At 59.0% G+C, this 24,940-nt stretch overlaps 3 protein-coding genes across 5 annotated transcripts in view; all 3 read right to left on the bottom strand.

The window, feature by feature from the left end:
• Positions 1-3: 3 nt before the first annotated feature.
• On the bottom strand, positions 4-10,561 carry PLA2G4B (phospholipase A2 group IVB). The gene is made up of 20 exons (XM_082388658.1): positions 9,554-10,561; positions 8,271-8,343; positions 7,838-7,974; positions 7,617-7,748; positions 7,237-7,277; positions 7,012-7,054; positions 6,688-6,742; positions 6,237-6,367; positions 5,910-5,993; positions 5,570-5,607; positions 4,612-4,747; positions 3,896-4,032; positions 3,419-3,641; positions 3,137-3,254; positions 2,682-2,819; positions 2,397-2,501; positions 2,074-2,253; positions 1,556-1,722; positions 788-974; positions 4-667 (listed from the first exon to the last, which is right to left on the bottom strand). Exons 1-20 carry the CDS (start codon positions 9,560-9,562, stop codon positions 456-458), a joined length of 2,346 nt encoding a protein of 781 aa, XP_082244784.1. The 5' UTR covers positions 9,563-10,561; the 3' UTR covers positions 4-455.
• Positions 10,562-10,700: 139 nt separating this feature from the next.
• JMJD7 (jumonji domain containing 7) lies at positions 10,701-17,885 on the bottom strand. Of its 2 annotated transcripts, none has more exons than XM_082388660.1 (8): positions 17,792-17,885; positions 14,061-14,130; positions 12,989-13,242; positions 12,593-12,649; positions 11,993-12,088; positions 11,690-11,766; positions 11,307-11,466; positions 10,701-11,216 (listed from the first exon to the last, which is right to left on the bottom strand). In XM_082388660.1, the coding sequence occupies exons 1-8, from the start codon at positions 17,853-17,855 to the stop codon at positions 11,128-11,130; spliced, it is 867 nt and encodes a 288-aa protein (XP_082244786.1). In that variant the 5' UTR covers positions 17,856-17,885; the 3' UTR covers positions 10,701-11,127. The 2 variants fall into 2 exon arrangements, with proteins under 2 accessions (XP_082244786.1, XP_082244785.1); XM_082388659.1 differs by lacking the exon at positions 14,061-14,130 and adding an exon at positions 13,318-13,471.
• Positions 17,886-18,121: 236 nt separating this feature from the next.
• Positions 18,122-24,940, bottom strand: part of MAPKBP1 (mitogen-activated protein kinase binding protein 1) — a 56,509-nt gene continuing 49,690 nt past the window's right edge. For both annotated transcript variants that reach the window (XM_082387797.1, XM_082387798.1), the window contains 9 exons: positions 24,657-24,893; positions 24,019-24,185; positions 23,643-23,788; positions 23,324-23,521; positions 23,082-23,166; positions 22,502-22,785; positions 21,683-22,279; positions 21,158-21,243; positions 18,122-20,537 (listed from right to left, as the gene is read on the bottom strand). In XM_082387797.1, coding sequence (XP_082243923.1) covers positions 20,310-20,537; positions 21,158-21,243; positions 21,683-22,279; positions 22,502-22,785; positions 23,082-23,166; positions 23,324-23,521; positions 23,643-23,788; positions 24,019-24,185; positions 24,657-24,893 — 2,028 coding nt within the window. In that variant the 3' untranslated portion in view covers positions 18,122-20,309. The remainder of the gene's footprint in view (positions 20,538-21,157; positions 21,244-21,682; positions 22,280-22,501; positions 22,786-23,081; positions 23,167-23,323; positions 23,522-23,642; positions 23,789-24,018; positions 24,186-24,656; positions 24,894-24,940) is intronic.

Genomic DNA, 24,940 nt, shown 5'->3' with positions numbered 1-24,940 from the left:
CTGTAATACATAAAATGCTCTATTTATTTCACTCTGTACAGCTACTCAAGGTAGCAAGGAAGGGAAAGGACACCCAGGTCACGGGGCTTTGTGTGCGCACACAAATCTGGCCCAGACTGCCCCACTTACCCCGCTGCCACAGAACCTCTGAATCTTCTCCAGCCACGTCATGGAGACGAGGTCCCAGCCCCTGTTTAAAACCCTCAACCTACCCCAGGGTGTCCGTGGCAGGGGTGCTGGTGGCTTCAGTGCCACGTCTGGGTGGTGCTGGGCGCCTTCGTGAGCCCCTCAGAGGGCTGGCGACCACAACTGGGCCGTCCAAACCGCCAGAGGCTCTGAACTTGGTGATGACGGTCTCCATCCCAACTCAACCGGAGCAGCAAGGCGGCCAAGAAGGGAGCCTGAAAGAGTCAGGGGCCGTGGGGCTGGGGCGTGGCATGGCATCCTCCTGCCCATCACTCGGCCCGGCGCTGCTTGCGCCGCCGCACGGCCTCACGCAGGGCCTCCAGCAGCTGCTCCTGGTTGTTGCAGATGTTGTAGTGCGTCAGGCGGAGCAGCTTGTCCATGTCCTCCTGGCTGTAGGTCACCTTCAAGTAGTGGTAGGGGGAGTCGGATGAAGACAGGTTCACCTCCCCGGCCTCCTGCGCCTCGGCCGTCCGCCGGACCCCTGTGGAGAGAGTGCAGGCCGGCCATGGGAGGAGACCTCGCTGGGGATGGAGGGCGGGTTTGGGGTCACCTGGGTGGAGGCCTAGAGGATAGAGGAGGGCTCCAGAGGATGGTGGCTCACCTGGGGCTGAGTGCTCCCGGAAGGAGGCGTTTACCAGCGGGAAGTGCAGCACGGCAGGGGCGTCAGGGCGGGCAGGGTCTGAGAAGAGGTGGCACTCTCGGGGCTGGCGCTGCTCCTCGGGGCTGGGTGAGATGGACGGGAACGGGATGCCCTGCTTCTGGCAGAACCGATCCAGGAGCTGCAGCTGCTGCAGGGTGGGCAGAAGAGGCATCAGCGGGATGGGTCCATGGGCTCCCAGTGTCCTCCACGCTGGGCTGCCTGAACGTGGAGGTCTGCTAAGACGTGGGACTGAGTGCCCAGATGCCAAGCCAGACGCTAGTGGACCCAGCAGGCCAGGCTGGGGTAAATGTTCTAAACCTGGCAGCCCTTCTATGGCAGCCCCTTTGGTGTCAATAGAGCCGGGCCGCTAACAACAACGCCCAGGTTCTGCAACTGGGAGACAAAACCCTTCACGGGACCAACACGGAAACTCAGAGCAAGGAGTCCCAGGGGTTCAGGACCAAACAGGGTGCAGGTACGTTCAAAATAAAATACATTTTAAAACACTGCCAGCTTCCCACCACGCCAGCTTCCTGAGCGGAGTAAGCTCCCCTGGGGGAGAGCTCATAGAATCCACAGCCTTTCATTCACAGCGTCGCTGTCACAGCCCCGAAGGGAAGCTGTCCCAGAAACCAGGCTCCAAAGCAGATCTCTCCAGAGTCAGGATGTCGGGTCAGCTGAGGCCAGGCCTGGCGTTGCCCCCGTCTCCCAAGCCTGCCCGCTGCCCACCTGAAAGGCTCCATGGAGGTTGTAATCCAGCGACAGGATGAGGTCCACGTCCCGTGTGGGCCGCAGGAGGGGTGGGCAGCTGGTGTTGACAAGGTAGCCAACATCCAACAGGCAAAGGAAGGGCTCTGCAGGTGTCAGCTGGTTGGGGAGGCCATCCAGTTTGGTGGCTGGAAAGTTAGGGGGTGGGGATCGGGTGGAGAGCAGCTGTCACTGGTGCTAAAGGCACCAGCCCCTCCAGCCTAATGCCAGCTCCTTGCTGCTTTAGAAGGAGGCTCTACCATCCGGCTCCTGCCCTCTCCTGCCAAAGCAGCACCTCAACTCCCGAGGCTCCACAGATGGGCCCTGACCCCAACGTAAGGAGAGGAAAAGGGGCTCCCGCTCCAAGCCACCCAGAGAACTGAACTGAAACGAACTGGGGCCAAGGGATTGGACAGTGCAGATGTCTGGACCAGGGACCCAAGGCTCAGGTGGCCATGGGAAGAGTTTGGGGAGCTAGGAGCAGGGGAGAAAAGCAATACCTTTCCAGGCAGAGAAGTGAGGATGCTGGAAATAGTCCTTGTGGAAACAGAGGCCACGGAGGAAATTGTGGGTGGCCTGGGCAAGTGGACGCCATGTCAGAAGGTCAGTGAAGAACTCAGCTATCCTGCTGGCCGCTGTGGGAGGCTCTCCTATATTCAGAAGGGGGACCTGCTCCTTGTCTGCAGTCAAGAATGGGGGAAACGGGGACCCTTTATTCCAGCCTCTGTGGACTCACAAAGGAGGAGAGAGCCACCCCACACTCCCCAAATACAGGCCCACTGGCTGCCTCTCCCATCCTGTGGGGAAGAGCCCAGGCACCTACCCAGGCTGGCCTGAGCCTGTGCCCAGCGGTCCCAGAACTGGCTGGGCTCGGAGGACGAATACAAGCTGTCCTGGAGGCTGGCTGCGTACAGGTTGCTCCAGATGCCTGAGGAGGAGATCCGAGTGGGAGAGAGTCCCCCACCTCACCAAACCCAGACCATTCCCCACAGCCCGTCCGGGACCAGGAACCGTCCCAGTGACTGAGCTGGGACAGTCGAGCCCGCCACCTCGCCCAGGCCCCTTCTCCCCACAACCCTAGCTTCTCCCGCCTCCCAGACCCGCTCACCTTCCAGGAAGCAGATGCGGGACTCAGGAAGCCGCTTTGTCAGGCGCCCCATGAAGAACTCGGAGCCAAAGAGCTCAGAGGGGATGAAGGCGCCGTACTTGGGAAAGCCGACCTCATAGGGGGAGAACTCACACCACTCTGTGAAGAGCCACACAGCCTCACCATGGGGCCCAGAGCCTGAGGCCCCTCGGGCACCAAGGCACCCACCACGGGCCCCGCGTCAGGCAGCCTCGTGATCAGGAGGCCCAGCCTTGCTGCTGGCACCCTGAGCGTGGGACCCACGGCCCTTGCCCCCATCCCAAAGCCTGAGTAACTCAGATAGGATGACAGGCTCTGGAAAGCAAGGGACCTGGCCCAGAAGAGGGGGGAGTTAACACCCACCTTCACAGACAGGCCTGGCTACCTCTCACCCCGACAACTGTGAGAGCACAGGTCACGGTTCTGGAGCTACTCACCCCCAAATTCAAAGGTAGTCAGGTTCCGTTCTTTGGTGTTGAGAGCACAGTAGATGGGCAGAGGGTTCTGGCCACGGCTCAGGGCCTCCCGCTGGTCTGAGAGTTTGTGGTCGTGAGGCTGAGGGAAGGTAGTGTGAGCCTAAAGCCAGGGCTTCCTGGGGCCTTTCCCAGACCCTGCGGCCCAGGGCCGCTCCCCACCTCTGGACCTTGCCCTGGCTTTGGCTGCCCCCATCCCCCGGCAACAGCCCCACTCCGCCCCCCAGGCCGCGCCCCTCCCCACACCTCGTCATGCAACAGCGCCTCGTTGATGAGGGCCCACAGGTTGGTGAAGCAGGGCGGGTGGCCCAGGCGCGCACGCTCAGCCAGCTCCTGCTGGTACCGCCACAGCTGGCTGGGGGCCAGCACGCCCAGCTTGCTCTTGGTCACCTGCGTCTTCAGTGACTCGATGGGCCCTGCCAGGTCCTTCTGAGACCACTCTGGGTCCTCGTAGAGGTTGGCCAAAGCCCTGGGAAAAGCCAAAGCCAGGGGATTGTCACTCAAGGACCCCCATCACGCGCCTTGGGCTCATTCTCTATGCTAGGACAACGGCCCAAAAGACACCTTCCAGGGTCCCCTTGAGCACCTTTCTTTCTGGCACGTGCATTCTCCCACCCCTTCCAGTTTGGTCAGAGAGGCCGGTGGAGTCTGAGAGAGCCTTACCACCACACCCTCCTATCACAACCCAACTAGCCACCCCCAGGCTCCTACACTCAAGCTCACCAGGTGGAGCCCGAGGCCCCTGTGATGCAGGAGATGCAATCCAAGAGGCCCAGCTCCTTTAGGCCAGCCAGCTGCCCATACAGGGAAGTCATGGCCCGGATCCCACCACCAGTGGCCATAACAGCTACCACTGGGATCTGGAAGAGAGAATAGCCAGGCTTGGAGAGGCCTTAGGGAAGGGGAAGGCCAAGCCACAGGAAGAAGAGGTAGCAAGCCAAGTGCCCACTCAGCTCACCCACAGCTAAGGCTGGTCAAGATCTGATCAGGGCTCTTGGGACCAGTTCTAGTCAGGTCTGCTGAGGAAGGTCTACTCGGAAGTAGCCTTGCAAGCGTCAGGCTTGTCTGGTTTTAAGAACTCCAAGAGAAATGGACAAGTTCCAGGCCTCATCTCCTCACCTCTAGCCCCTAAGGAGTCTGGTGACTGCTTTCTTGAAGCCCCAGGGTCACCTCAAAAGTCTCCCACATGGCTACCTCTCTCCCTCTTTCTAGGAGAGGTCAAATCCCTAGGAGATGCCCCAGGCTGATCTGATGCCCCAGGCCTCATGCACTGCTCTGCATTTGATGTGATCAAGCTCCTGACAACAGCAAGGGAGAGGGAAGCAGAGCAGGGTCCAAGGCTGGCTCGGCACCAGTTCTGGTCTGGTTAGGGCACAACCAGTCCCAGCATCCAGCACTGAACCCGAGGACGCCCACCTAATCCAGCCCAGTCCCCAGACCTCATCCTCCTGCAGGTCTCCATCCAGCTGCAGGGCCTGCTTCAGGGCCTTGGCCACCACCTGCTTCCTCCTGCTCAGGAAGGCCCGCTCCTCAGCACAGGGCCCGCAGTCCAGCCGCACCGCCAGCTCCCTCGGTCTGGGTGGGAAGGAAGGCACCATGAGGCAGCTCCCGGCCTCGTCAGAGAAAGAGAAGCTGGCTGGCCTGCCTGCCCCGGAAAGCCAGCCGCCACCCTTCTCTCCTCTCCTCTCCTCTCTCCAACCCTCGCCCCTGCTCCTGCGTCCTCACTGACGTGTGTCGTGTGGATATGAGGGGGAGAAGGTGAACCCAGACCCTGGCGGGGACACCCTTGGGGAAGCAGCACAGCGGATTCACAGGACCAGGAAAGTGGTGACTGAAGAGGCTCCGGGGAGGACCCAATGCCATCGATCCACTTCCTCCTCTCAGCCTCTCTCCCTCACCCACCCAAAAATGACTCTAAAGGGGACAGGAATGGTGCTCCCACCTCTTCATGGTGGGGAGCTAGCGCCCCCCCAGGCATGTGCAGGGCCAGTGTAGGCGGCTCCTCCCATCTCCTGAGGGTTAACTGAGGCCCCGAAGGGGCGCGACTGCACTCCTCTTGGTTTCCTTGCCCCCTCCGTGCCTCTAACCACTGTCCCACCTGCCATCTGCTTTTCCAGCCAAACATTTATCAAGTGCCTCCCAAGTGCCAGGTACTGGGCTAGACACACACCCCTCTGACTGAACCAGGAATGCATGTAGAACGTTAACAGGAAGAGCCTTCATCTGCCAAGGCCCCCGCACCTCAGGCCCCCCCGTGGGAGCAAACCCCTGAGCATCTGAGAGAGGATTCACGGTGGTCGGGCCTGCTAGGGGCCGCCCCGTGCCTGCTCGTTCCTCCAGGCTGAGTGCCCGCTGCTGTCCCCCGTGACCTTTCCCAGTGCCCAGCCGGCCTCTCACCCTTCTTCTTTTTTCAGCTCCACCTTCATCAGGGGCTCCTGAAAACCATGAAGCCTCCAGTCACAAAGATGGGACACCCCGTTGCCTTCAACCCAGCCCAAGCCACGTCCCATGACAGCCCCATGCTCCCTTGGGCGCCAGCCATCTCCACAGGGGCCAGGTCTGAGGCCTGAAGACAGGGATACTCAGAGAACTCCTCTCCCAGAGCCTGGCCTGGCATTTGTCCAGGGCCTGGCCCAAAGACAGAAGCCGCTACAGAAGCAGGCCCGCCCTTCAAGGCCTGGGGCCTGGGCCCAGCCCCGCCCGTGCATCTGGCTTTCTTCCTCTGGGTGACCAGTACCTGGGATGTAGGGAAGACAAGTCTCACCACTTGGTCAGAGGGCAGTGCCCTCAGAGGCACCTTCAGCTGCTCTTGGGGTGCATCCTGCAGGAAGGATGAAGAGGACCTAAGAATCTCCACCCTTCCATTCCAGCAAAGCCTCATCAATTGCCCCGGGAGTGACAGAGAAGTAGCTGGAAGGGGGACAGGAGGCTGAGGTCAACCCCACACTTCCCAGGATGCCTCCTGGGAAACCTCGGGGTGAGCAGAGGAACAGGCTGGCAGGAGGTGCCAAGGGAAGGAGGGGGTAGGGCTCTGCAGGCCTCAGCGCCCGGGACGTCCCACTACCTGCAAGTGAATACTCAGCTCCTGCTCCCAGCAGGCCGGCCAATGGAAGCGGAAGGAGCCGGCGCCCACGGAGGCCTCCTGCGGACCCTCACAGGACCCGGGAACCACAAGCTGAACTCCGCCCTCTGACCCTGGAAACAGGAACCAGAGCAGAGAGGCTGGGAATGGGATCTCAGCCCACAGAGGCCCCTGTCTCGCCTAAGGGGCCTGGGGGCGGGGCACTCCCCCCCACTGAGATGGAGGTCTGGCTCAGACCTGGGCTGGGAGATGGGGTCGCACCACAGCCCCTCTGAGGACTAAAGGGAAAAGCCCCAGCATGGATTCGTCCCCTCACCCCTGCTCCTGGCTGAGAGCTGGGGGTAGCTAGTGCAAGGTTCCCTCCAGGGTCCCCTTAGAAAGGGGAAGACAAGGGCTGAGAGATGGCAGCTCTCCCAGTGGTTTGGGGACTCACCCTGCTGGCCCCCGGCCTTCTCCAGTCGAACGTGCAAGCAGGAGAGCTCCCGGGCCTGGGTCATTAAGAGAGCCCCTCAGACTCGAGCCCCTCCCCTGCTGGAGACGCCACCCTCCCAACACCCTGGTTCCTGCTCCTCAGCACCTTTTTACCTTGGCCCTGAGTCACCAAACATTTGCTTGGGGTTGTAGCCTCTGGAACTAAAATCCCAGCCGGCTCCGCCACCCCCCAGCAACAACGGTAACCGACCCCCGTGGTGGGCCCAAGCTTCAGGCCCGGGGAGAAGGGTGCGCAGAGGGCACGAGGGAGGGGCTCTAGACTCACCACCAGGATGCCATTACTGACGAGGCGCTCAGCACAGTCGGTCCTGGAAAGAGCCCCCAGTGACCCTTAGCGAGAACCCAGGTTCCCATCCCCCAAGGAGGTCTGGGCTTTCCTCCTCCACCCCTGATGCCTCCCAGGGAAGGGTGTCAGCTCTGGGTGCGCTGGGCTCTGTCCTTCCCGGAAGGAATCACTCCCACCCGGGAACTGCCCCATGGCCCGACTTACAGATTCTGCAGCCGAAATTCAACTTCCAGCTGCTCCTTGCCCTGGAGAGAGAAAGAAGCAAGTTAGAAATGGTGAGAAGTACGTGTGTGTGTGTAGGTCCCAACCCAGACACCTGGGCTGCTGCGGTCCCAGTGGTGAGGAGAGCCACTGGCCACCTTCCCTGGACTGCTCCAAGAAAGCTGCCCTTGGCCTAGGGGACAAGACAGAGGGTCGGGGACAGGACTGCTCTTTGGTGGACAGGAGCTCCTCGCTGACAGAGGCCTCTGGGGTGCCAGGGAAGCCTGGACCACTCACTGGGGAAGAAAGCCATGTACCTGGCTACCCTCCAAAGCATCCCGTCCCCAGGGCTGAAGCCCTCCGCTGCCTGCACACAGCCTTGCCTGAGGGTTCAGCGAGAAGCTCTCACGCCGGGACTCCCCAGCCCGCAAAGTCCCCACGTCAAACAGCACTGACAACAGAGGGTCATCCTTGGTCAGAAGGTCCTGGTCAAAGACTCTGAGTTGCACGATGTTCTGAAAGGGGAACAGAGTGAGGGGGCTGCAGGAAGAAGGGGTGGGACAGGGGTGGGTCAGGGAGCAGGGCCAGGCTGATGCCTGCCCACCTTGAGCTGGCTGTGGATTCGGAAGTGAAAGCTCTGATTCCAGATGGGGTTTCTGCTGTTCTTGACCATGCGCGTCTGGAGCTGCTGGCTGGAGGCCGAGGGCAGCCACAGAGTCACGTAGCAGTCAGAGGGAGTCACTGTGGGAAGGAAGAAGGAGTGCCCGGTGCTGGCCAAGAGCCCTTCCCAGCCCAGCCGCCCAGAGCCCACGTCCTTCCGTCACAGGCAGCCCCAGGAGACCTAGAGACCCAGGAAATGGGGCTGGGTCGGGAGGCAGGAGGTGCAGGCCTGACCTCGATGTTCCATCCACTACCTCCTATCAGCACCCTCTCTGGGACCCGCTGCACGCCCAGCCCTACTCGCATCTCTTCCCACTGTCCTGCCCCACTCTGAAGCCAGCTGCAGAACCACTGCCCTCTCTGGGCCCAGCACTCACCTAGGTCCTTGGAGGGCAGACCATGGGCCTGCAGGACATGAATGGTGAGCAAGCAGGTCCCAGGCACCTTTGCCTGCAGAGGAGAGAGAGAGAAACAGACTTACTACAGGCTGATGGGCCCAAAGGGGAGGCTGGGGTGACACCTTGAGGCCTAATCCTGAACCAGAAGGACCAGCCCTGCCCAGCCACAGGCCTGTCCTCCACCCACCAGAGTCCTGAGCCAACAGGCGGCTACGGTATCTCCTGATGAGGCCTGCCTACACTTACACAACACTTTGCACCAGCTCTGGTCCAAGGGTCATGTAGATTAACTCGATTTAATCATACAACCACCCTATGCACGAGGACTACTTATTATAACCAACCCCACAAGGAAACAGAGGCACAGAAAGGCTAAGTAGTTGCTTGCCCGAGACCCAGGGCCAGGACTGGAGCAGGCTAGCTTGACTTCTGCTCTCAACTCCCACACTTACCTGCTTCCAGTTCCTGGTACAGTATCCTTACTCTTTCCACCCCACAACCCTGGCTCCCCTTTACTAAGCAGCCTTGAGGCTGGTCTTGGGTGGCGGGGGGCCCCCAGGGCAGCAAAGCGGGGTGTGGATATAAGGCTACAGAGGGAAGGGAAGAGGTATGTCAGGGCCCCGGTTGTCCTTGGTCCCCCTGGTTGAGCTGCTTCCCATACTCTGCATCCCTGGCCAAAAGACAATTCTGGAAATGGGCTCTCCACTAGGCTAGGGACAGCAATTATCAGCTCAGACCACCCATAGGTTGTCCAGTCTTCCAGGTCCTACAAAGGTCAGGCTAAAGATGGTCCCCAGGTGGCCCCATCCAAACCCACGACCCTGGGTATGGGGATGTAGACCCTGTGCTAATCGAGTCTTCCTTTTGGCCATCAGCCCTGCTTCAGAAGGGCCCTGATGGAACGGAGTCCAGGGGCAGAGCTGGAAGAGCTCATCCAGCACCGTCAGCCCTGGGGCCCCCATGACCCAAGCAACTGAGTCAGAAAGAACACCAGAGCGGCCATTTCCTCTGGGGCCCCAGGACGGCAGCTGGGAGCCTGAGTTCTCAGGGCCCAAATCCACGGTGCCAGGGAGCTCCGCCTGGAGCCCATTTCTAGGGCAGGAAAAACACAGAATGATCCTCCTTCCCAAGACCCTGCCTCTTCCCTGGCCTCTGCTCCCTGGCCCTGTCCAAGGCCGGCAAACACCTGGAGAAGCCCATAGCCCCCTCGAGAAACAGCATTAACCAGGCCGCGCAGGGACCAGTGCCCTAGCAGGTCTTACCAGAGCCATGAGGCAGAGTGTCCTCGGGAGGAAGGAATGACGGCAGCACCTGCAGGACTAAGGACTGTCAGCTTTCTCACCCAGCGCCAGGGATGTCCCAGCAGGCCCCGAGCTCCTCCCTGGTTCCTGCCCACTGCTTCCGCTCCACCCAAGCCCCACGCCCACTCCCGGACCAGCCACCCGTCCAGGAGATGAGACACCTTAAGCCCACACAGAGCCACTGACACCCTCGCGATGGGGGCTCAGCACCCCCAGAGACCCATCCTCTCCAGCCACCGCCCTCTGGGCCCCACAGCCCTGCTCTCCCTGCCTGGACCTCAAGGAGGGACCCCCAGGAGAGCTCGCCGTCAGCAGCTGAGCAAGAGGCCGCAGGGGTCTGGCTGGGGGCGCGGCTGAAGGGGCTGCTGAGGTCTGGAAGGCAGGGAGCGGGCCCCAGAGCGGCAGCAAACCCACGAGCCGCATTCCCCCACCCCAGGGCCTTCCACAGCCTCCTGGTGCCAACGTGACAGAACCGCCCCGTCTTCACTGAAGCGCTTGGCCAACCTGAGGGGAGCGCCCCGGGCCCCAGCGTGAGCCGGCAGGGCTGTGGCTTGTTCTGTGAAACAGCCCTTCAAAGCCGCGTGCTGGGCTGCCTCCACCTTGGAGCTGGGTGCTGGGTGGCGGCCGGGGAAGGGGGCTCTTCCGTCCCCAGGGCCAGGTTGGGGCAAGGGGGCGGGATGGGGACAGCGAGTGTAGAGACCCGCTCCTTCCTCAGGGCGACAGCCTCAGGAGGGACAGCGGTTTCTGTCCCCTCCTATCTGTGCCTGCTGTGAGGGAAACAAGGGCGACCTTTAGGGAACAAGACCGCACCAGCTGCCATGGAGCTGGAGGAGGAGAGCAAACAAGGCCAGAGCGAAGCTAACGAGAGCTTTACAGGCCCTGAGTCACGAGTTCTGTGCCACAGAGTGACAGCAAGGCTGAGGTTGGCCTGCTTGCCCCAGAGAGGCTGTGACGGCGGCCGGGGACAGAGAGGTCTCGGCCGCAGAGAGCTCCTCAGGCCCCGGCCTGGACCCAGCCTTCACCCCCAATCAGGGTCACCCTGAAATGTTCACCTGAACCTTCCAGCCCTCACCAGACCACGGAAGGCAACCGCGAGGGAGCCTTAGCACACGTGAATCATAGCCGCCTTTTATTGAACGCTTCCTCCGTGCCAGGCCGGTGCCATCCTTACAGATACCGTCCCCAACACGCCATGAGATAGGAACCATCGTTATCTCTGTTTTACAGACAGCACACTGATGCTGTGAGGCAGTCACTCGCCCAAGGTCACGGCGCCGGTGAGAGGCGGTGCCGCACCTGAACCCCACTCCTCTTCCAGAACAGGCTGTTGCCTCACCTGTGCGCCAGCTTCCTGGGGGCCCACACCCAGACCTGCCTGGCACCTCCTGGTCCTCCCGATCCTCTGAAGCTGACCCTAAGCCCAGCTGGGCCAGCAGCCAGCACCTCTGACTCCAGGTTGCCTCTCGAGGTGACTGGCTCAGGAGGGGCACGGCCTTTTCCATGAGTTGTCCTTGGTGATGTTCACCAGGGCTCGGTCAGTTGAGGCCTGAGGCCTTAGTGAGGGAGTCGAGCAGCTGGAAGTAACTGTACTTGAGGTCATATTCCATGTCGTACCAGAAATTCACTGTGGAGAGAATGGAGACCGGAGCACGAGGGTCCCCCTTCTAACCTAAGCTTCCCCACCCACCCCCCGGTGAGCTGGGCAGCCCCTCACCGGCCATGCAGCCGTGGGACTGCTGGACGTGGTGGAACCACAGGGCGGGCAGGTAGAGCATCTCGCCAGTCTGCACTGTGCAGTGAAGGGCCTGGGCCTGACTGTAACTGGGGTACTGGGCCAGATCTGGAGCCAAGGGGTCCAGTGGGATCCAAGGCACCTGGGAACACAACAGATTCCAGGGAGTAGGCCCAAAGCCCTCAGGCCCTCCAGCTCTGTCCCTGGAGGTAAACACCATGGGCCCTGCCCTGCTCGGCATTGGGAGGCCCAGACGTAGGGATTCTTCAGAGCAAAGCACCACCTCCCCATCTCTTTTGTGCCTGTTCCTCAGAGCCCAGGTTCCTTGCCTCCCCCCTCCCAGGGCCCAGGAACAAGGCAGACACCTTCTCCATGGCCTCTTCATCCACCATCTTGAATGAGCCCTCTTCGGTTAGCTGGTAGGTTGCCGGTGTGTACAGCTCTGAAGCCAAAGGGAGAAAGTTGTGGGCACCCTCAAAGGGCCTGGAGCTTGCCCACCACTCCCACTTGTTCCCTGGGTGCAGGGGCAAGAGGGCCAGGAGTCCTAGTGCAGTGGAGATGCTGTGTCCACACTTCAGGCCTGGGGCCCAGCCCGCCCAGGGCTACCCACTGCCCTCCCTCTACTTTGGGCCACCTGCTCCCCGGCCCCTCCAGGCTGCATCCCCTACCATAGGGGATGAAGGGCCGGTCGCTGGGTGGATGCAGCAGGAAGTGTTTCTCTCCCGAGACCACACAGTAGAGGTTCTCATAGTGGTCCTTATGCACTGCCGACACAGAGGGCCCGGTGGGCAGGGTTAGGAGGGGCAGGGCACAGGAGGGGGCAGACACTCGCACTTGGGGCCCTGCACCCCAAGACAGCTTACGGTGTGACAGAAGAGCACGCAAAGTCAGAGGAGGCTCAGGGGGATGCCAAGGAGAGGAGTCTGGCAGGCATTCGGGCATCTCAGATCTCTGCCTGTCAGGGACTTGACACTCGCCAAGAGGGGAATTTGCACAAACAGGGTTCTTCTGAGTCTACCCCCTGACTTAGCTGGCCTTCACTGCTTTCTAGGGACCTACAAGAAACAGCGTCCCCCGCGTCCAATGCCGCGGGCACCTTCGCCCACCTGAGCTGTTGGGGAAGGCCGTCTGTTATGTCTGAGCCCCAGAATCCCAGGAGAAATCTTAGAGATCAATCAGTTCGACTTCCCTTCAGGCCAGCCTTCTACTCTCCGCCTCGCCTTCCCTCCCCACAACCTCCTCCCCACCTTTGTATTCCCGACACCTACACGATGTCACTGCAGCTGCCTCCCCCAGCCAGAAGTTCACAGCATCAGGCATCTTTCCTGTGGGTCAGAGGAAAAGAGGGCGAGTTAGGAGAGGCCAGGCTGGGAACTACCACCACAGTGATGCTGGGCCAGAACCTGGGCGGGGAGCAGAGGGGCCCCAGGGAAACGGCAGGGAGAAGGGGCAGAGGTGGGTGAGCATGGCGAGGGGCCTCTGTCCCCTGGAGCAGAAGGAAGGGCAGCCATCTTCAGTAGTTCGTCGAAATGAAGTCAAGGCCGAGGGAGCTGACCCCGTGGAGCCAAGAGTGTGGGCCGTCACCAGCAAAGGGAGAGAAGCGGCAAGCGGGGCTGGCTCCCACCTTCCCACTTCTTCCCTGCCGGGGCCCCACCTCCACTCACCCAGCGCCTCAGAGGCCCAGGGCACGTGGGGCTCCAGATCAGGCAACAGCTGGGGCAGCTCGGTGAGCAGGTTGGAGCACTGCTTCTGCACGTAGAGGACCCCGGGGTGCTGGGCTCGGCCCTCCAGCACGTCCAGCACACAGCTCAGGGGCAGGCGGCGCTCGGCAGGCATCACAAAGCGGTCCCCTCGCACGGCATCCGCGTAACCATCTGGGGTCACCGCCACACTCACCTCCGCGGAGCCCGCTGTGGCTCTAGAGGAATGGACGTTCAGTCCAAGCCCAGATGCCCCAAAGCACCGCCCACACTCCGCCCAGGGCAGCCCCCACCTGAGGTAGGGGAGGGACCACTTCTGGAGGGCCGGCCAGTGCTGCAGGGCATTTCGGATGATGCAGGGCCTGTTGGGGCAGACCCAGTCGCGGTAGAAGTGGAGTGGACCGGGGGGCTTGTCCAGGTAGGGCACAGCAAGAGGCACGCTGAGCTCTGAGAGAAAGAGGCGGGGGAAGGGGGTTGAGGCCAACAGTACCCAGTTGCTGCCTGCATAAGAGATGCCCTCTCTGGGCAGTTCACTGTGTCACCAGGCAATGGCTATAGGTGACCAAGGGACCCTGGACAACCAGGAACAGAAGAATGAGGAGGGAAATTTAAAGGAGAAAGTGTGAAACACCCATGAACACACCAGGATGGGCCCTAAAGTCCACAGGGCCACGGGCTGCTGCTCAGCACACAATCCATACCCTCCAGGGGGCCACGTCCAGCCCTGCACAGTGAACCCCTGGCTTTCCTACTCCGGAGTGGCCAACCTCCTGGCGTCCATTAGGAAAGGCAGCCATGGAGGCAGTGTCGGGAGCTCCAGCATGAGTAGAGCTGAGGCCCCAAGGCCAACGCTGTATGCGTGGCCAAGGTTCTGGAGAGCACCTAAAATGTGCTGAGGACTTGGCTGGGCCATCGTGGAGGTATTAAGGGATGATCCGAGCATCATCTCAAGAAGCTTACAACCTAACTGGAGAGACAGGCTGCCACACAAAACCATCAGGAGAAAAGTAAGGGCTGAACTGTCTTTTGGTCTTACCGAACAGCATCACCATCCTCAGACACCCAGGGCTGCCATGTGCATTTGGGCAGATTGTGTGGTGCGCCACCTGTGCAGAGGTCAATAGGGGCCCTGTGTCACCCTTAACAAAAATCTCTTCTTTTTTATTTATTTATTCATTTATTTTTTGGCTGCGTTGGGTCTTCGTTGCTGCGCGCGGGCTTTCTCTAGTTGCAGCGAGTGGGAGCTACTCTTTGCTGTGGTGCGCAGGCTTCTCATCGCGGTGGCTTCTCTTGTTGCAGGACACGGGCTCTAGCTGCGCGGGCTTCAGTAGTTGTGGCACAGGGGCTCCGTAGTTGTGGCTTGCGGGCTCAGTAGTTGTGGCTTGCGGGCTCTAGAGTGCAGGCTCAGTAGCTGTGGCGCACGGGCTTAGCTGCTCTGAGGCATGTGGGATCTTCCCGGACCAGGGCTCGAACCCGTGTCCCCTGCATTGGCAGGCGGATTCTTAACCACTGCGCCACCAGGGAAGCCCCCAAAATCTCTTTTTTGACTCTTTCTTCTCCCTTATTCCTGGTATCCTACTGATTACCTCTAAGTCCTGTTGATTCTACCGCCTATGTCTCTCAAGCCACACATATCCCTTTCCTCTGCTGGTAACCACATTCAAAGTTAGCTCATTTGGGTCCTCAAATGCCACTTTGATGAGGCTTCCCCCTCTGGCCACCCTTTTTAAAATTGTAATCTGCCCCCAACAATCTTTATACCCCTTCCCTTCTTATTCTATCATTTCTCACTAACACACTATATGTTTTACTTATTCCACTTGTTTATCGATCTCTCTTGCTAGAATGTATGCTCCATGAGGGCAGGGATGCTTGTCTTATTCACTGATGTACCCCCCAGGACCTAGCACACAGTAGGTGCTCAGTAAATATTTGCTTAATGGTTGAATATAAGTCTCCAAAATCTCCTGGCTGGATGATTGCTGCAGTGAACTAACTGGTTTCCTTGGCTTAATTCCCCTCCTTCTCAAAGCATCCCCCACCCTGGCCCCAGTCATCTTCCTAAAATACAATCTCATCTTGTCACACCTCAAGTAAAAAGTCCTTTGACGGCTTACCACTGCTCCTTACAAAATACAGTCAGCCTTGGCACACACATTCAAGACACTCCGTGATGAGGCCCAACCTACTTTTCCAGTCCGGTTTCCTCCTGTCTGGTGCCTGCCCATCAGCACACACTCTACTCAGGTGGTGCCAAACGTTGTTCCTGCTGCTCACTCACACTGGAATGCCTTCCTCCTGGCTTTTATACAGGGCATAGGCTTTGCTGTGTTATTTTCATCCTTGCGGTCTAGCCTGAATGTCTTGATCCCCAGTGGGTGGTTACTACATCCTATCCCAACAGCCACTGCACTCATTTTCACCTCCGAGGTCACGCTCTCTCTCATGACCGCGTCTCCACACCGGTCATCTGGGCCTTGCAATCAGCTGGAAAGTGAAATGTCTTTAGATCAAAAATTGAAACTGAGCGGGAAGACCCTGGTGGACACCGGAAAACTGAAAAGGAAGTATGCTTCCTTCACTGGCTCGAGAGGCAAGATGGAACGTGCCAGATAGATAAGGGAGCAAGGGCGAGGAATCTGGCAAAGGGCCTTCCCAGTCATGCCAGCCCATCTAAGCAGTCACCTGGTGGGGCTCAATAAATCTCCCTGTTATTCTTACTAGGAGTCTTAAAATAAGTGGCCACTGCTTTTTTTTTTTTTTTAACCCTTTGTACTTTCTGTAATTATTTCAGTTTTACTTTTTCACCGTTTAAGAGATTTCCTTTATTTCAGTTTTACTTTTTCACTGTTTTAATAGATTTCCTTTAGAGAATGGCCACTATTCCCTCCTGGGGCTTCCAAGTGAGAATTTCAAAAAGGATCCAAACAATTCCTCTGGTCCAACAATTCTTCTGCTAGGAATTTAACCAACAAAAACACACATGTGCACAAAGACTCTGCTCCAGGCATACCAGCCTCCTCACTGATCCCTGAACACACCTGGCACACTCCCACCATAGGGCATCTGACCCACGTGCCCTCTCCTGGAATGCTCTTGTTTCTCAGAGGTCTGCCCAGCTCCCCCGCTCCCCTCCTTCTTCAAGCCAGTGCTCAAATGTCACCTTATCAAAGAGGCCTAGCCTGACCCTCTCATTTCAACTTGAAACCTGCCCTCCACGCCACATCCCGAGCCTCCTCATTCTGCTTTACTTTTTTACCCCAAAGCACTTATCTTCTCACCCATTTTTTTCTACTATATAATTTACTCATTTAGTGTGCCTATGGTTGTCTCCTCACTTAGAATGTAAGTTCTACGAGGGTAGAGATTTGTTTTGTTCGCTGATGTATCCTAAACATACTGAATGGAGCCTGGCACACTGAAGAGCTTACTAAGTATTGGTTAAACGAACACTCAAAGTATTGGTTGCAGTACTGAAAACAATAGATTGGAAATGGCCTAAATGCCTACCAATAGTGGGCTGATTAAGTAAATTACAGCATTAGTACACAGGAGGGATGGAAAAGACTGAAAAAGACTGAAGTAGAGTGATATGGAACGATTTTCAAGATACACAGTACAGGGCTTCCCTGGTGGCGCAGTGGTTGAGAATCCGCCTGCCAATGCAGAGGACACGGGTTCGAGCCCTGGTCTGGGAAGATCCCACATGCCGCGGAGCAACTGGGCCCGTGCGCCACAACTACTGAGCCTGCGCGTCTGGAGCCTGTGCTCCGCAACAAGAGAGGTCGCAATAGTGAGAGGCCCGCGCACCGCGATGAAGAGTGGCCCCCGCTCGCCACAACTAGAGAAAGCCCTCGCACAGAAACACAGCCAAAAATAAATAAATGAATAAATAAATAAATAATTTTAAAAAATTGTCAAAAGACAAAGACATAATTAAAAAAAAAAATAAAGATACAGAGTACAGAAAAGTGTGCCTAACAAGCTACCATTTGTATAAAAAGGGAGATATACAGTCATAGTTTGTGTGTAGATATTAACAGAGTATTTCTGGAAGGATGCATACTGGAGCCTGGAATGGGAGGGAAGCTTACTTTACATTGTAAGTCTGCTGTTTTTAAAACCATGTGCCCATGTCACTATTCAGTGATAAGATATTGCTTAAAAATAGAAAGAGAAAAGGAAGAGAATGAGAGAGAAAAGTAAAAAACCAAGCAGGGGAAGAGCCAGGGATCTCCAGTACAGCTGCCTCCAGTTCTCCCAAAGCTCTGCAATGCTCGCAGCTTGGAGGAGTCTTTTCCTGAAGGAAGCGATCCAGCAGGGGTTCAGAGAGGGAGAAACCTTAAAGATTTCACAACAAGGAAGGATGGGAGGGTTAACAACAGAATGCCCCGAGTATTCGGTGCCAGCTGACGGTGGGAAACACAGAACGCCACCAGAGTAAAGACTGGGCCGGGTCTTGGGAATAATGTGAAGAGTCTCCCCAAGAAGCCACGAAAGTGCGGGAACACGGAAGGAGGGGAGCTGAGGGCCCACCGAGGGGGCTGGGGAACGGGGCTGCGACACAAGCGCGAGCACAGAGGGGCCGGCCACCAGTCACGTGCACGAGGTTCCGCGCCCCTTGAGGAAAAGAAACAGGGTGCACCCTGGTGCCAGTGGCCCAGGAAGAACCAGGGTGCACCCGGATCCGGGACCCGGTTCTCGGTAAGCCCAAGGCCCCTCCCGCATCTTGTGATTGCTCTGCGGTCGAGGAGCCACCCCACTCACCCCTTGCCGCAGCCGGGAACTCCCGTAACTCTCTTCGTACGGCGTCCAAAGCCGCGTCCGCCATGACGATGACCCCGCCGACGCCGACGCCGCCGCCCCTCCCTCCCTCCTTAAGACCCCGCTTTGGGCCCGAGGCCCCGCCCTTCCCTGCGGCCTCAAGCCCGGGCTCCCAGCCCCCTCCACGCCTCGTCCTCCCACACACTGCCGCTGAAGTCAGCAGCTTCCAACTGCCCACCCCATACCCCCCCAGGCGACCACAGATTTTGTGTCCACGCGGCAAGCGAAAAGCCGCGCCTCCTCTCGCCTGCCCCACTCGCTGGCAACCCAGGGTTAGCAAATGATTGTGTTTATTGACGAGTTCATACATCAGTACAAACGGACATGTTAAAAACAGCCTCTGCCCTGTGAGACCTGGGGAGGAGGGAAGCGCCATGGCCTGGACAAAGTATAAAAGTTATAAATAAGGGGCTTTCAAAACTGGGTCAGGGCAGATCTGAACGGGGTCGGCAGTCGCCGGTGGCCTCAGACATGCAGAAGGGGACGGGCGCCGGCCACGAGACCCCCTCCCCCCACGCTGGGCTGGGGGTAGGGGAAGGGCGGCCACCTTCTCACAAACCTTGGCAGCAGTGTAGCTAGCTCCTTCCTCATGAAGGACAGACTGGCTAAGGATGGCCAAGAACCCAGCCCAGAGGGCCAGGCCTGAACCCCATTTGCGGTGGACTGCGGCTGGTGTGCGGATTAGGGGTACGGTGGGAGTGGATTTCTAACTCTGACAAGGGCAGCTGCAGCCCTCCCAGACTCCACTCTCAGCTGTGAGAGTTCTTGGGCCAGGATTTCTTTGCACGTTGGCCAAGCAGGTGGTGGTAGTAGAAAAGAGTGAGGGTGAAATAGGTTTCACCTGTTCAGGCCACTGATGCAAACAGAGCTGCGCACCCCTCAGAATCTAATTTCTTGCTATGCCTCCGCCTATAGAGCCAGCGGAGCCCATAGGGAAATGGACTTTTGTGGCCTGGAGCTGTGGTGCCCTGACTTACCTGAGGCAGAGGAAGCAGTAGGGCCTAGAGACACATGTTCTTCACCTCAACTCTTCAACAAGTGCTTCACTACCTGGTCCTACTCTACTTGCCCACTGTGCCCTAGCTCCTTCCCCTCACCCCTAAAACTGCCCTTCTAATTCTAATCTATCCCCTGACCTCTGCCACTTACCTGTCCCACCTACCACCTTTCCAGTGTGTCTCTTAGCCCCTGCTGCAGTCCCATGTGCCTCCTTCTCTTCAACCTCCAGTACCCAGTACCCCTGGGTCCCCAGCACTGCCTTTGAGGAGGCTCCTTCTACCCAAACCAGATACTCTGGGCCATCTCACATCAGCTAGGCTGTGGACACTAGGAATCCAGATTTCAGGCTTAGTGTGTTCCTTCCCTTTTCATGTTCTTTGATAAGAGCCAAGTTGGTGAAGCTAGGGCGGGACGTGAGAGGAAACCAGGTACACATCAGCCAGGCAAGTGCTCTAGCAATGAACACTCAGCTTGTGGCTGTGTGTGTGTGGGGGTGTGTGTGTGTTTAGATTTCACCTGTGGCCAAGGTCCTTAGAAGGTGGGCCAGCGCCCTGTAAACTATGAGGGAAGTTCCAACACAGGCTTCTGACTGAGCATCACTCAGGATGCAGGGAGAAGGTGGCCTCGGCTCCAGGAGCCTACTGGGGACCAGGGCTGGAGGACAGGGAAGGCCAAGGGGCTGAGGGAACGAGGCCAGGGCTTCATGTTTGCCCAGCAGAGGGCTTTACTGTCCTGCAGCAATGTCCCACAGCTGGCTCCACAGTTCCGGCCAGGAGAGAGGGGGCACAGGAAGAGACAATGCTAGGGCCCTCTTGGAGGGGGCACGGGAGTGGAATGTGGCGGCTCAGGCCTTGATATCAACTCAAGCCTCCTGATGGCTGGGAGTGCTCCAGAGGGCCAGAGGGCTCTGCCTTTCTGAACTGCCAGCAAGTGGGGAAAACAACCCCTGCTCTGGCAGCCAGGGGAGTGCAGCTGGTAAGGGGAGGGGGGGAAGTGGAGGTAGAGGTGAGCCTCCATTGTTGGCTAAAGGGCATGGATACCAGATCACCTCTCACCTCTACCCCACTGAATACCCTGTGTGTGCTCCACCCCAGGGAGCTGATCCCTGCAGTAATTTCAAATGGCTTCTAAGAAGAGAGGGCCAGCCTTTCCCGATTTCCCCCAGATGGGGCAGGCTGCCCTCCTACTCCTCACAGCACCAAGATGACAAAGGCCCAAGACCTACTCCTGCGTGAGCCACTGGAGGGGCTGTGGAGGCAGGAGTTCCAAGAAAGTGAGGCAACAGTCAGGGAAATAAATTAATAAATACAGGGACCCCATGAGGAACATCTGGGAAAGCTGCTTCCCCTCTGAGCACTGATCCCTGCTATCCACTCCAAGCAACCCCACAGGTTTTGGTGAGTGGAGGAGGGGCTGCAGTTTGGAATCGGGGGAGCATTCACTTGGGACAGGCTTCTGGAACTCAGAGTCTGCGTTCCATGCGCCGCTCCACGGCTCGAAGCAGCAGCTCTGAGTATTGCTCCAGCAGGGCCTGTGTCTGCTCGGCGCCCGCGGCCCCAGGGCTCCCGCCTGGGCTGGACAACACAGCCCCGGCCAGGGCCTCTAGCTCCTGCCGCACGGAGGAGAAGGTGTTTCTGAGGAGCTGGGTGATGCGACTTTGCTCTGCTGAGGGTGTCTTGCAGCTGGCCACCTGCAACAGGACCCCAGAAGTGAGGCGGAGGAACAGTGGAGGGGACTGTCAATGGATGTAGAAAAGGGAGGGGCCCTGCCGGCGTCCAGCCTGCCCCAAAGAAGGGACTGCGTGCCCTGCTAGGTGTGGCTGGGAGTTCCACACTCCAAGACCAGCAAGTATGACCAGAGGCTAGGGGACAGAGGCAGACCCTGGGGGTGATTGTCAGATCTGGCACCATCTACATCTTGTTAGCAACTCCTCTTTCAAATCTTGGCCCCTGCTGGACTGTCCCCTATGTTTAGGGTGGCCAAGTCAGTTTTGTATATGGAAGGGGATACTATTAATAATAATACTTGGACAACAGGCATAAGCTGCATGGTCCTAAGCAAACTAGGACATGTGGGCTCTCTACACCCCACCCTCCTGTCTGAGGATGTCTCCAGCTGTTAGCCAGAAATGACCGATACGTGCTCAGTTCATGAGGCCTGGCCTGGCTTCTAACCCACTCACCTACTCAGAATGTTCTTAATTGCTCCACCCACCCATCGGTGGAAGAGCCTTATCATTATGTTCCAGATACTCAGCTAGCACTCCTGACCTGCTCTGTCCTCCCGCCGCGGGGGGTACCCAACACGTACCAAGTGGTAGAGCTGCACGGCCTGGCGCACACTGCCCTGGAGCTCTGCCACAAGCTGTTCGCACTGCTCCAGGCTCACGGCTGGTTCTGGGAGGGACAGACAGCTCAGTAAGGCCCAGCAAAGCTGCCCCTTCAGGCCTCCCCACCCAGGGGTCACTCAGAGGAAGAGAGGCCTACCCCCACCCCACCCAGCATCGCACACCCTCAGTCCCTTCCTCTTGCCTCCTTCCTTCCCGACACCCTCCCAACACCACCCAGGAAACAAGGTCCAGAGGAAAGGGCCAGCTCCAGCCCCAGTCCCAGGGGCCGGAAGGCACTGAAGGGGCAAGTGGGTCATAGGGAGATCATGAAGGTCGGCAGGAGTGTCTCACCATCAGGGGTGTGACTTAATGGACCGAAACAGGAGCAGACAGGACGAAGTACGCCAGAGGCTGGACGCACAGAAATGGGATAGAGCCAGAGACTGGCCAACAGACACGGGAGAGAGAGGACGGGGCAGGAGATGAGAGCTGGGAGCTGTGCACACCTGAGTCCCGGTTCCGGGCTGCCCCCAGCCTGGTGCGTTCCACAGGGCTGGGAGTCTTCTCAGGGGCTGGGGACTGCAGGTTCTCAGGGCCTCGGAGGAGGCTGCTGACCGGCAGCTGCTGGGCACGGGGACTGTTGGGCCCAGGCTGAGCCTGGCCCTCGGTCCTAGGCTTGGGAGTGGCACCCTCCCCCAAGCAGGCCCGCCTCTCAGATGTACTGTGAGCCTTTGCTAGGCCCGCTGAGGGGCCAGGCTGTTCTGCCTCACCAGGGGCCCGGCCCTTGGTAGCAGGTGAGAATGTGGCCAGGGTAGGACGATCAGGCAGTGGCTTTGGGATATCCAGGACCAGGTGAGCCCGGCTGGGCAGGGCCAGCTTGCTGAGTGGCGAGACTCGGATGGGGGCAGGAGCTTGAGGTTCGGCAGCCAGGCCCAGGTTCTCCCCAACAGAGATGCTGCGGGCTATCTTGGCCATGGAACTGGTGGTGGGGTTCTGGTAGGAGTGGGGCTGAGACAGACGGCTGTCAGCTTGGGGCAGGGAGCACAGGCGCCCCTGGGCCTCCATCTCCTGTAAGAGCAACGGGCCTGGTGGAGGGGCCTCATCTGCAGGGGAGACAGAGACATACACAGGTCAGGCGGTGAGGAAGGCGTCCCGGGTGCTAAGGCTCAACTCTCTAGGAGCTGCTGTGCCCTGCACATACCCACTAAGGGGCTCCCACCGGCAAGCACAGTGACACATCAGGGCCACGTGAGGCCACCTTCCTCTAGCACGCCCATGGGCTCCACACTCCCCACACCTAGAGCTGAGCCCCCCAGGCTCCTCACCCTGTGGCACCAGACTCTGCACCGACTGGGCTTTCTGGAGTCCACCTGAGGCGCTGGCTGTGGCCACTCTCTTGGGGGCCCAGCTACTGTCCGGGTTGAGACGGCGTCGTGGCAACAGCACAGGGGCTGCCTGCTGGGGGCCAGGGTTCCCAAGGGAAGGCCCCGCCTCCGGGGGTGCTCCTGGAGGATTGGCACCATTGCCTCTCAGCTGCTCGCCAGAAGCCTGCGGCACCTGGGCTGGCCTCGATGTCATTGCCAGGCTTGAGGAAGATGGGGATGGTTCCCTAGGGAGGAAATGTGGAAGAAGCCCCAGAGGAGGCTCAGGGCTCCTCCCTGCCAAGACGGGGAGAAGCTCGCACAGCACTAGAGAGGCACTAGGAGAGAAGGGCGGGCACAAAGCCAGCCAGGACAGCTGTCCCAAAACTTGGGGAGTGCACAGTGCTGCTGGGCATGGAAGACAGAGCCTTGGAGAGAAGAGGGCTGCAGGCTGCCCCAGGCGCAGGGCTGACCCTATTGGGAGCACTGCGAGGTTAGGAGAGCTGGAGCTCCTTGTAGGAAAGTGAGCTGCTGTGGACAGTACCTGAGTGCGGGGCTCTGCACTTGCAACAGGAATCGTGAGGAGATGCTCCGAGACTCTGTCCGCTCTGGTACCCGGACTGGGCCCCCTGCCAGGGTGACAGAAATCAGGGACTGAAGCAAGCTCTTGCCCAGACTCTGCCTCCCCTAGAAGGCAGCCCCCGGGCATGGCCTGCCCTTGGACCCTCCCTCTCAGCAGGGCAAGGAGGAAAGAAGGGTAGATTGCGGTGACCAATGTGACCACACCTGGAGCAGCCCCATTGGCCAGAGTCTCAAAGTGCTGTTTTAGAAACTGCTCCTGGTCCGGGGTATGGGGGCTGCCTTCCTGCACCCCGTAGGGGCCAGTGCCTCCCTCCTCTTCCTCCTCTTCCTCATCACCCTCGACTGGCTCTTCAAGGTCTGAGGAAATGCCATCCACACTCAGGGGCTCCGTGCTCTCGGAGTCTGGATGTGGGGGAGGGAGAGAGAAGCATCACGCTGCACCCCTCTGTCACCAGAGCCTCCACTCCCACCTCAGTCCACTGACCCGCGTGGTCCCGGCCCTCCCTCAGGGCTGCAGCCTCACCTTCATTGGGATGCTCAGGGCTGGAAAGGCGACTGCTGCTGAAGTCCACGGAGCAGGCACTGTCAGGGCTGTGCTTCTCTGAGCCCCTGCTGCCGGCGTACACTCTTCCCAGGGTCCCTCGGGCTGGTGCCTGCACCTGGAACTCACTGCCAGAAAGGCCAAGAGGGGAAAGAGGAGGCAGTGAGCAATGGTAAGCAGCAGCCCCACTGGGCTCCTGCCTTCCTTCTGCCCGACCCATGAGCAGGACTGGGGATGAGGCAGTGGTGGGCAAGCCCTGAGTGCCTGGGGCCAGCCCCCCACCCAAATACAGAACCCTCGGAGGGAAGGGAAGACGAGGCGGGTGGTGCATGGCCCCAGAAGTCTGCAGGACCCTTGCCTGGTATCCAGGGTGGGGCTGTCACTCGGCTCTGGGTAGACAATACCGTCTTCGATGGGTGCAGGCTCCAGTTCTTGGGCAAAGACCCCTTCATCTTGGGACAACAATCGGATAATGTGGGGGCAGGAACAGGGTTGGGAAGCCTGAGGCCGGGGGCGCTTTTCATTCTGGAAACACACAAAGGGAAACACACATTCTGGAAACATCACTGGGGTTGCTGACATGAGTGAGGGTCTGGGAGAGGAGGTGGAGGTGGGCAAGGATCCAGTGGGCACCAATTCTGGGGGAAGCTCCGACTCTGAGGACAGACATCAAAAAGCCAGGCTGGGTTCCAACTAGTGTTCTTGAGCTTCTGGAAGAACTACATTAGCACTCTGGGCTGCCAACCTCCAGCCACCACTTCATATCATGAGCCCTCCAAGGAACCCAGCCCAGGACAAAGGCTACCCTTTGCTTCTGCACCCCAAGCACCGTACCGCACAGCCTAGCCAGCCCCACGTGTCTTTGCAGCTCAGGTTACCCATGTCCCACAGAGTCAGAGCAAGCACAGCTGCACCAATGCTCAGGCCCCAGCTGTTGGCACAAGGCTGGCTAAAGCTGCTTGGAGATCTCCAGTTCGCGGGAGAAAGCGGGCTCACCTGGCTAGCATGTGAGGTCTCAGGGGCCTGCTGACCATGCTTCCCACGACCTGAAGCGCTCACAGCCAGAGAGTCCTGGCTAGGGCCCCGAGGACTTGGGGCCAGCGTCTCCAGCTGCCGCAGGTCCAGCATGGAGCGGACACTCAGCTCCACGCCTGGCTGAGCCCAGCGCCCCCTTCTTCTGGGTCCTTGGTTGGCTGCGGGAGCTGGATCCAGGAATTCCTCTGTCTCCTGTGCCTGGTGTGGGGAGGGAGTGGGAGAGGAGTAACAGTAACAATCACACA

This window comes from Balaenoptera borealis (genome assembly GCF_965194805.1).
Source record: "Balaenoptera borealis genome assembly, chromosome: 3".
Taxonomy (NCBI): domain Eukaryota; kingdom Metazoa; phylum Chordata; class Mammalia; order Artiodactyla; family Balaenopteridae; genus Balaenoptera; species Balaenoptera borealis.
Note: the sequence above shows the minus strand (reverse complement) of the source record. Positions and strands in the feature narration are given on the sequence as shown.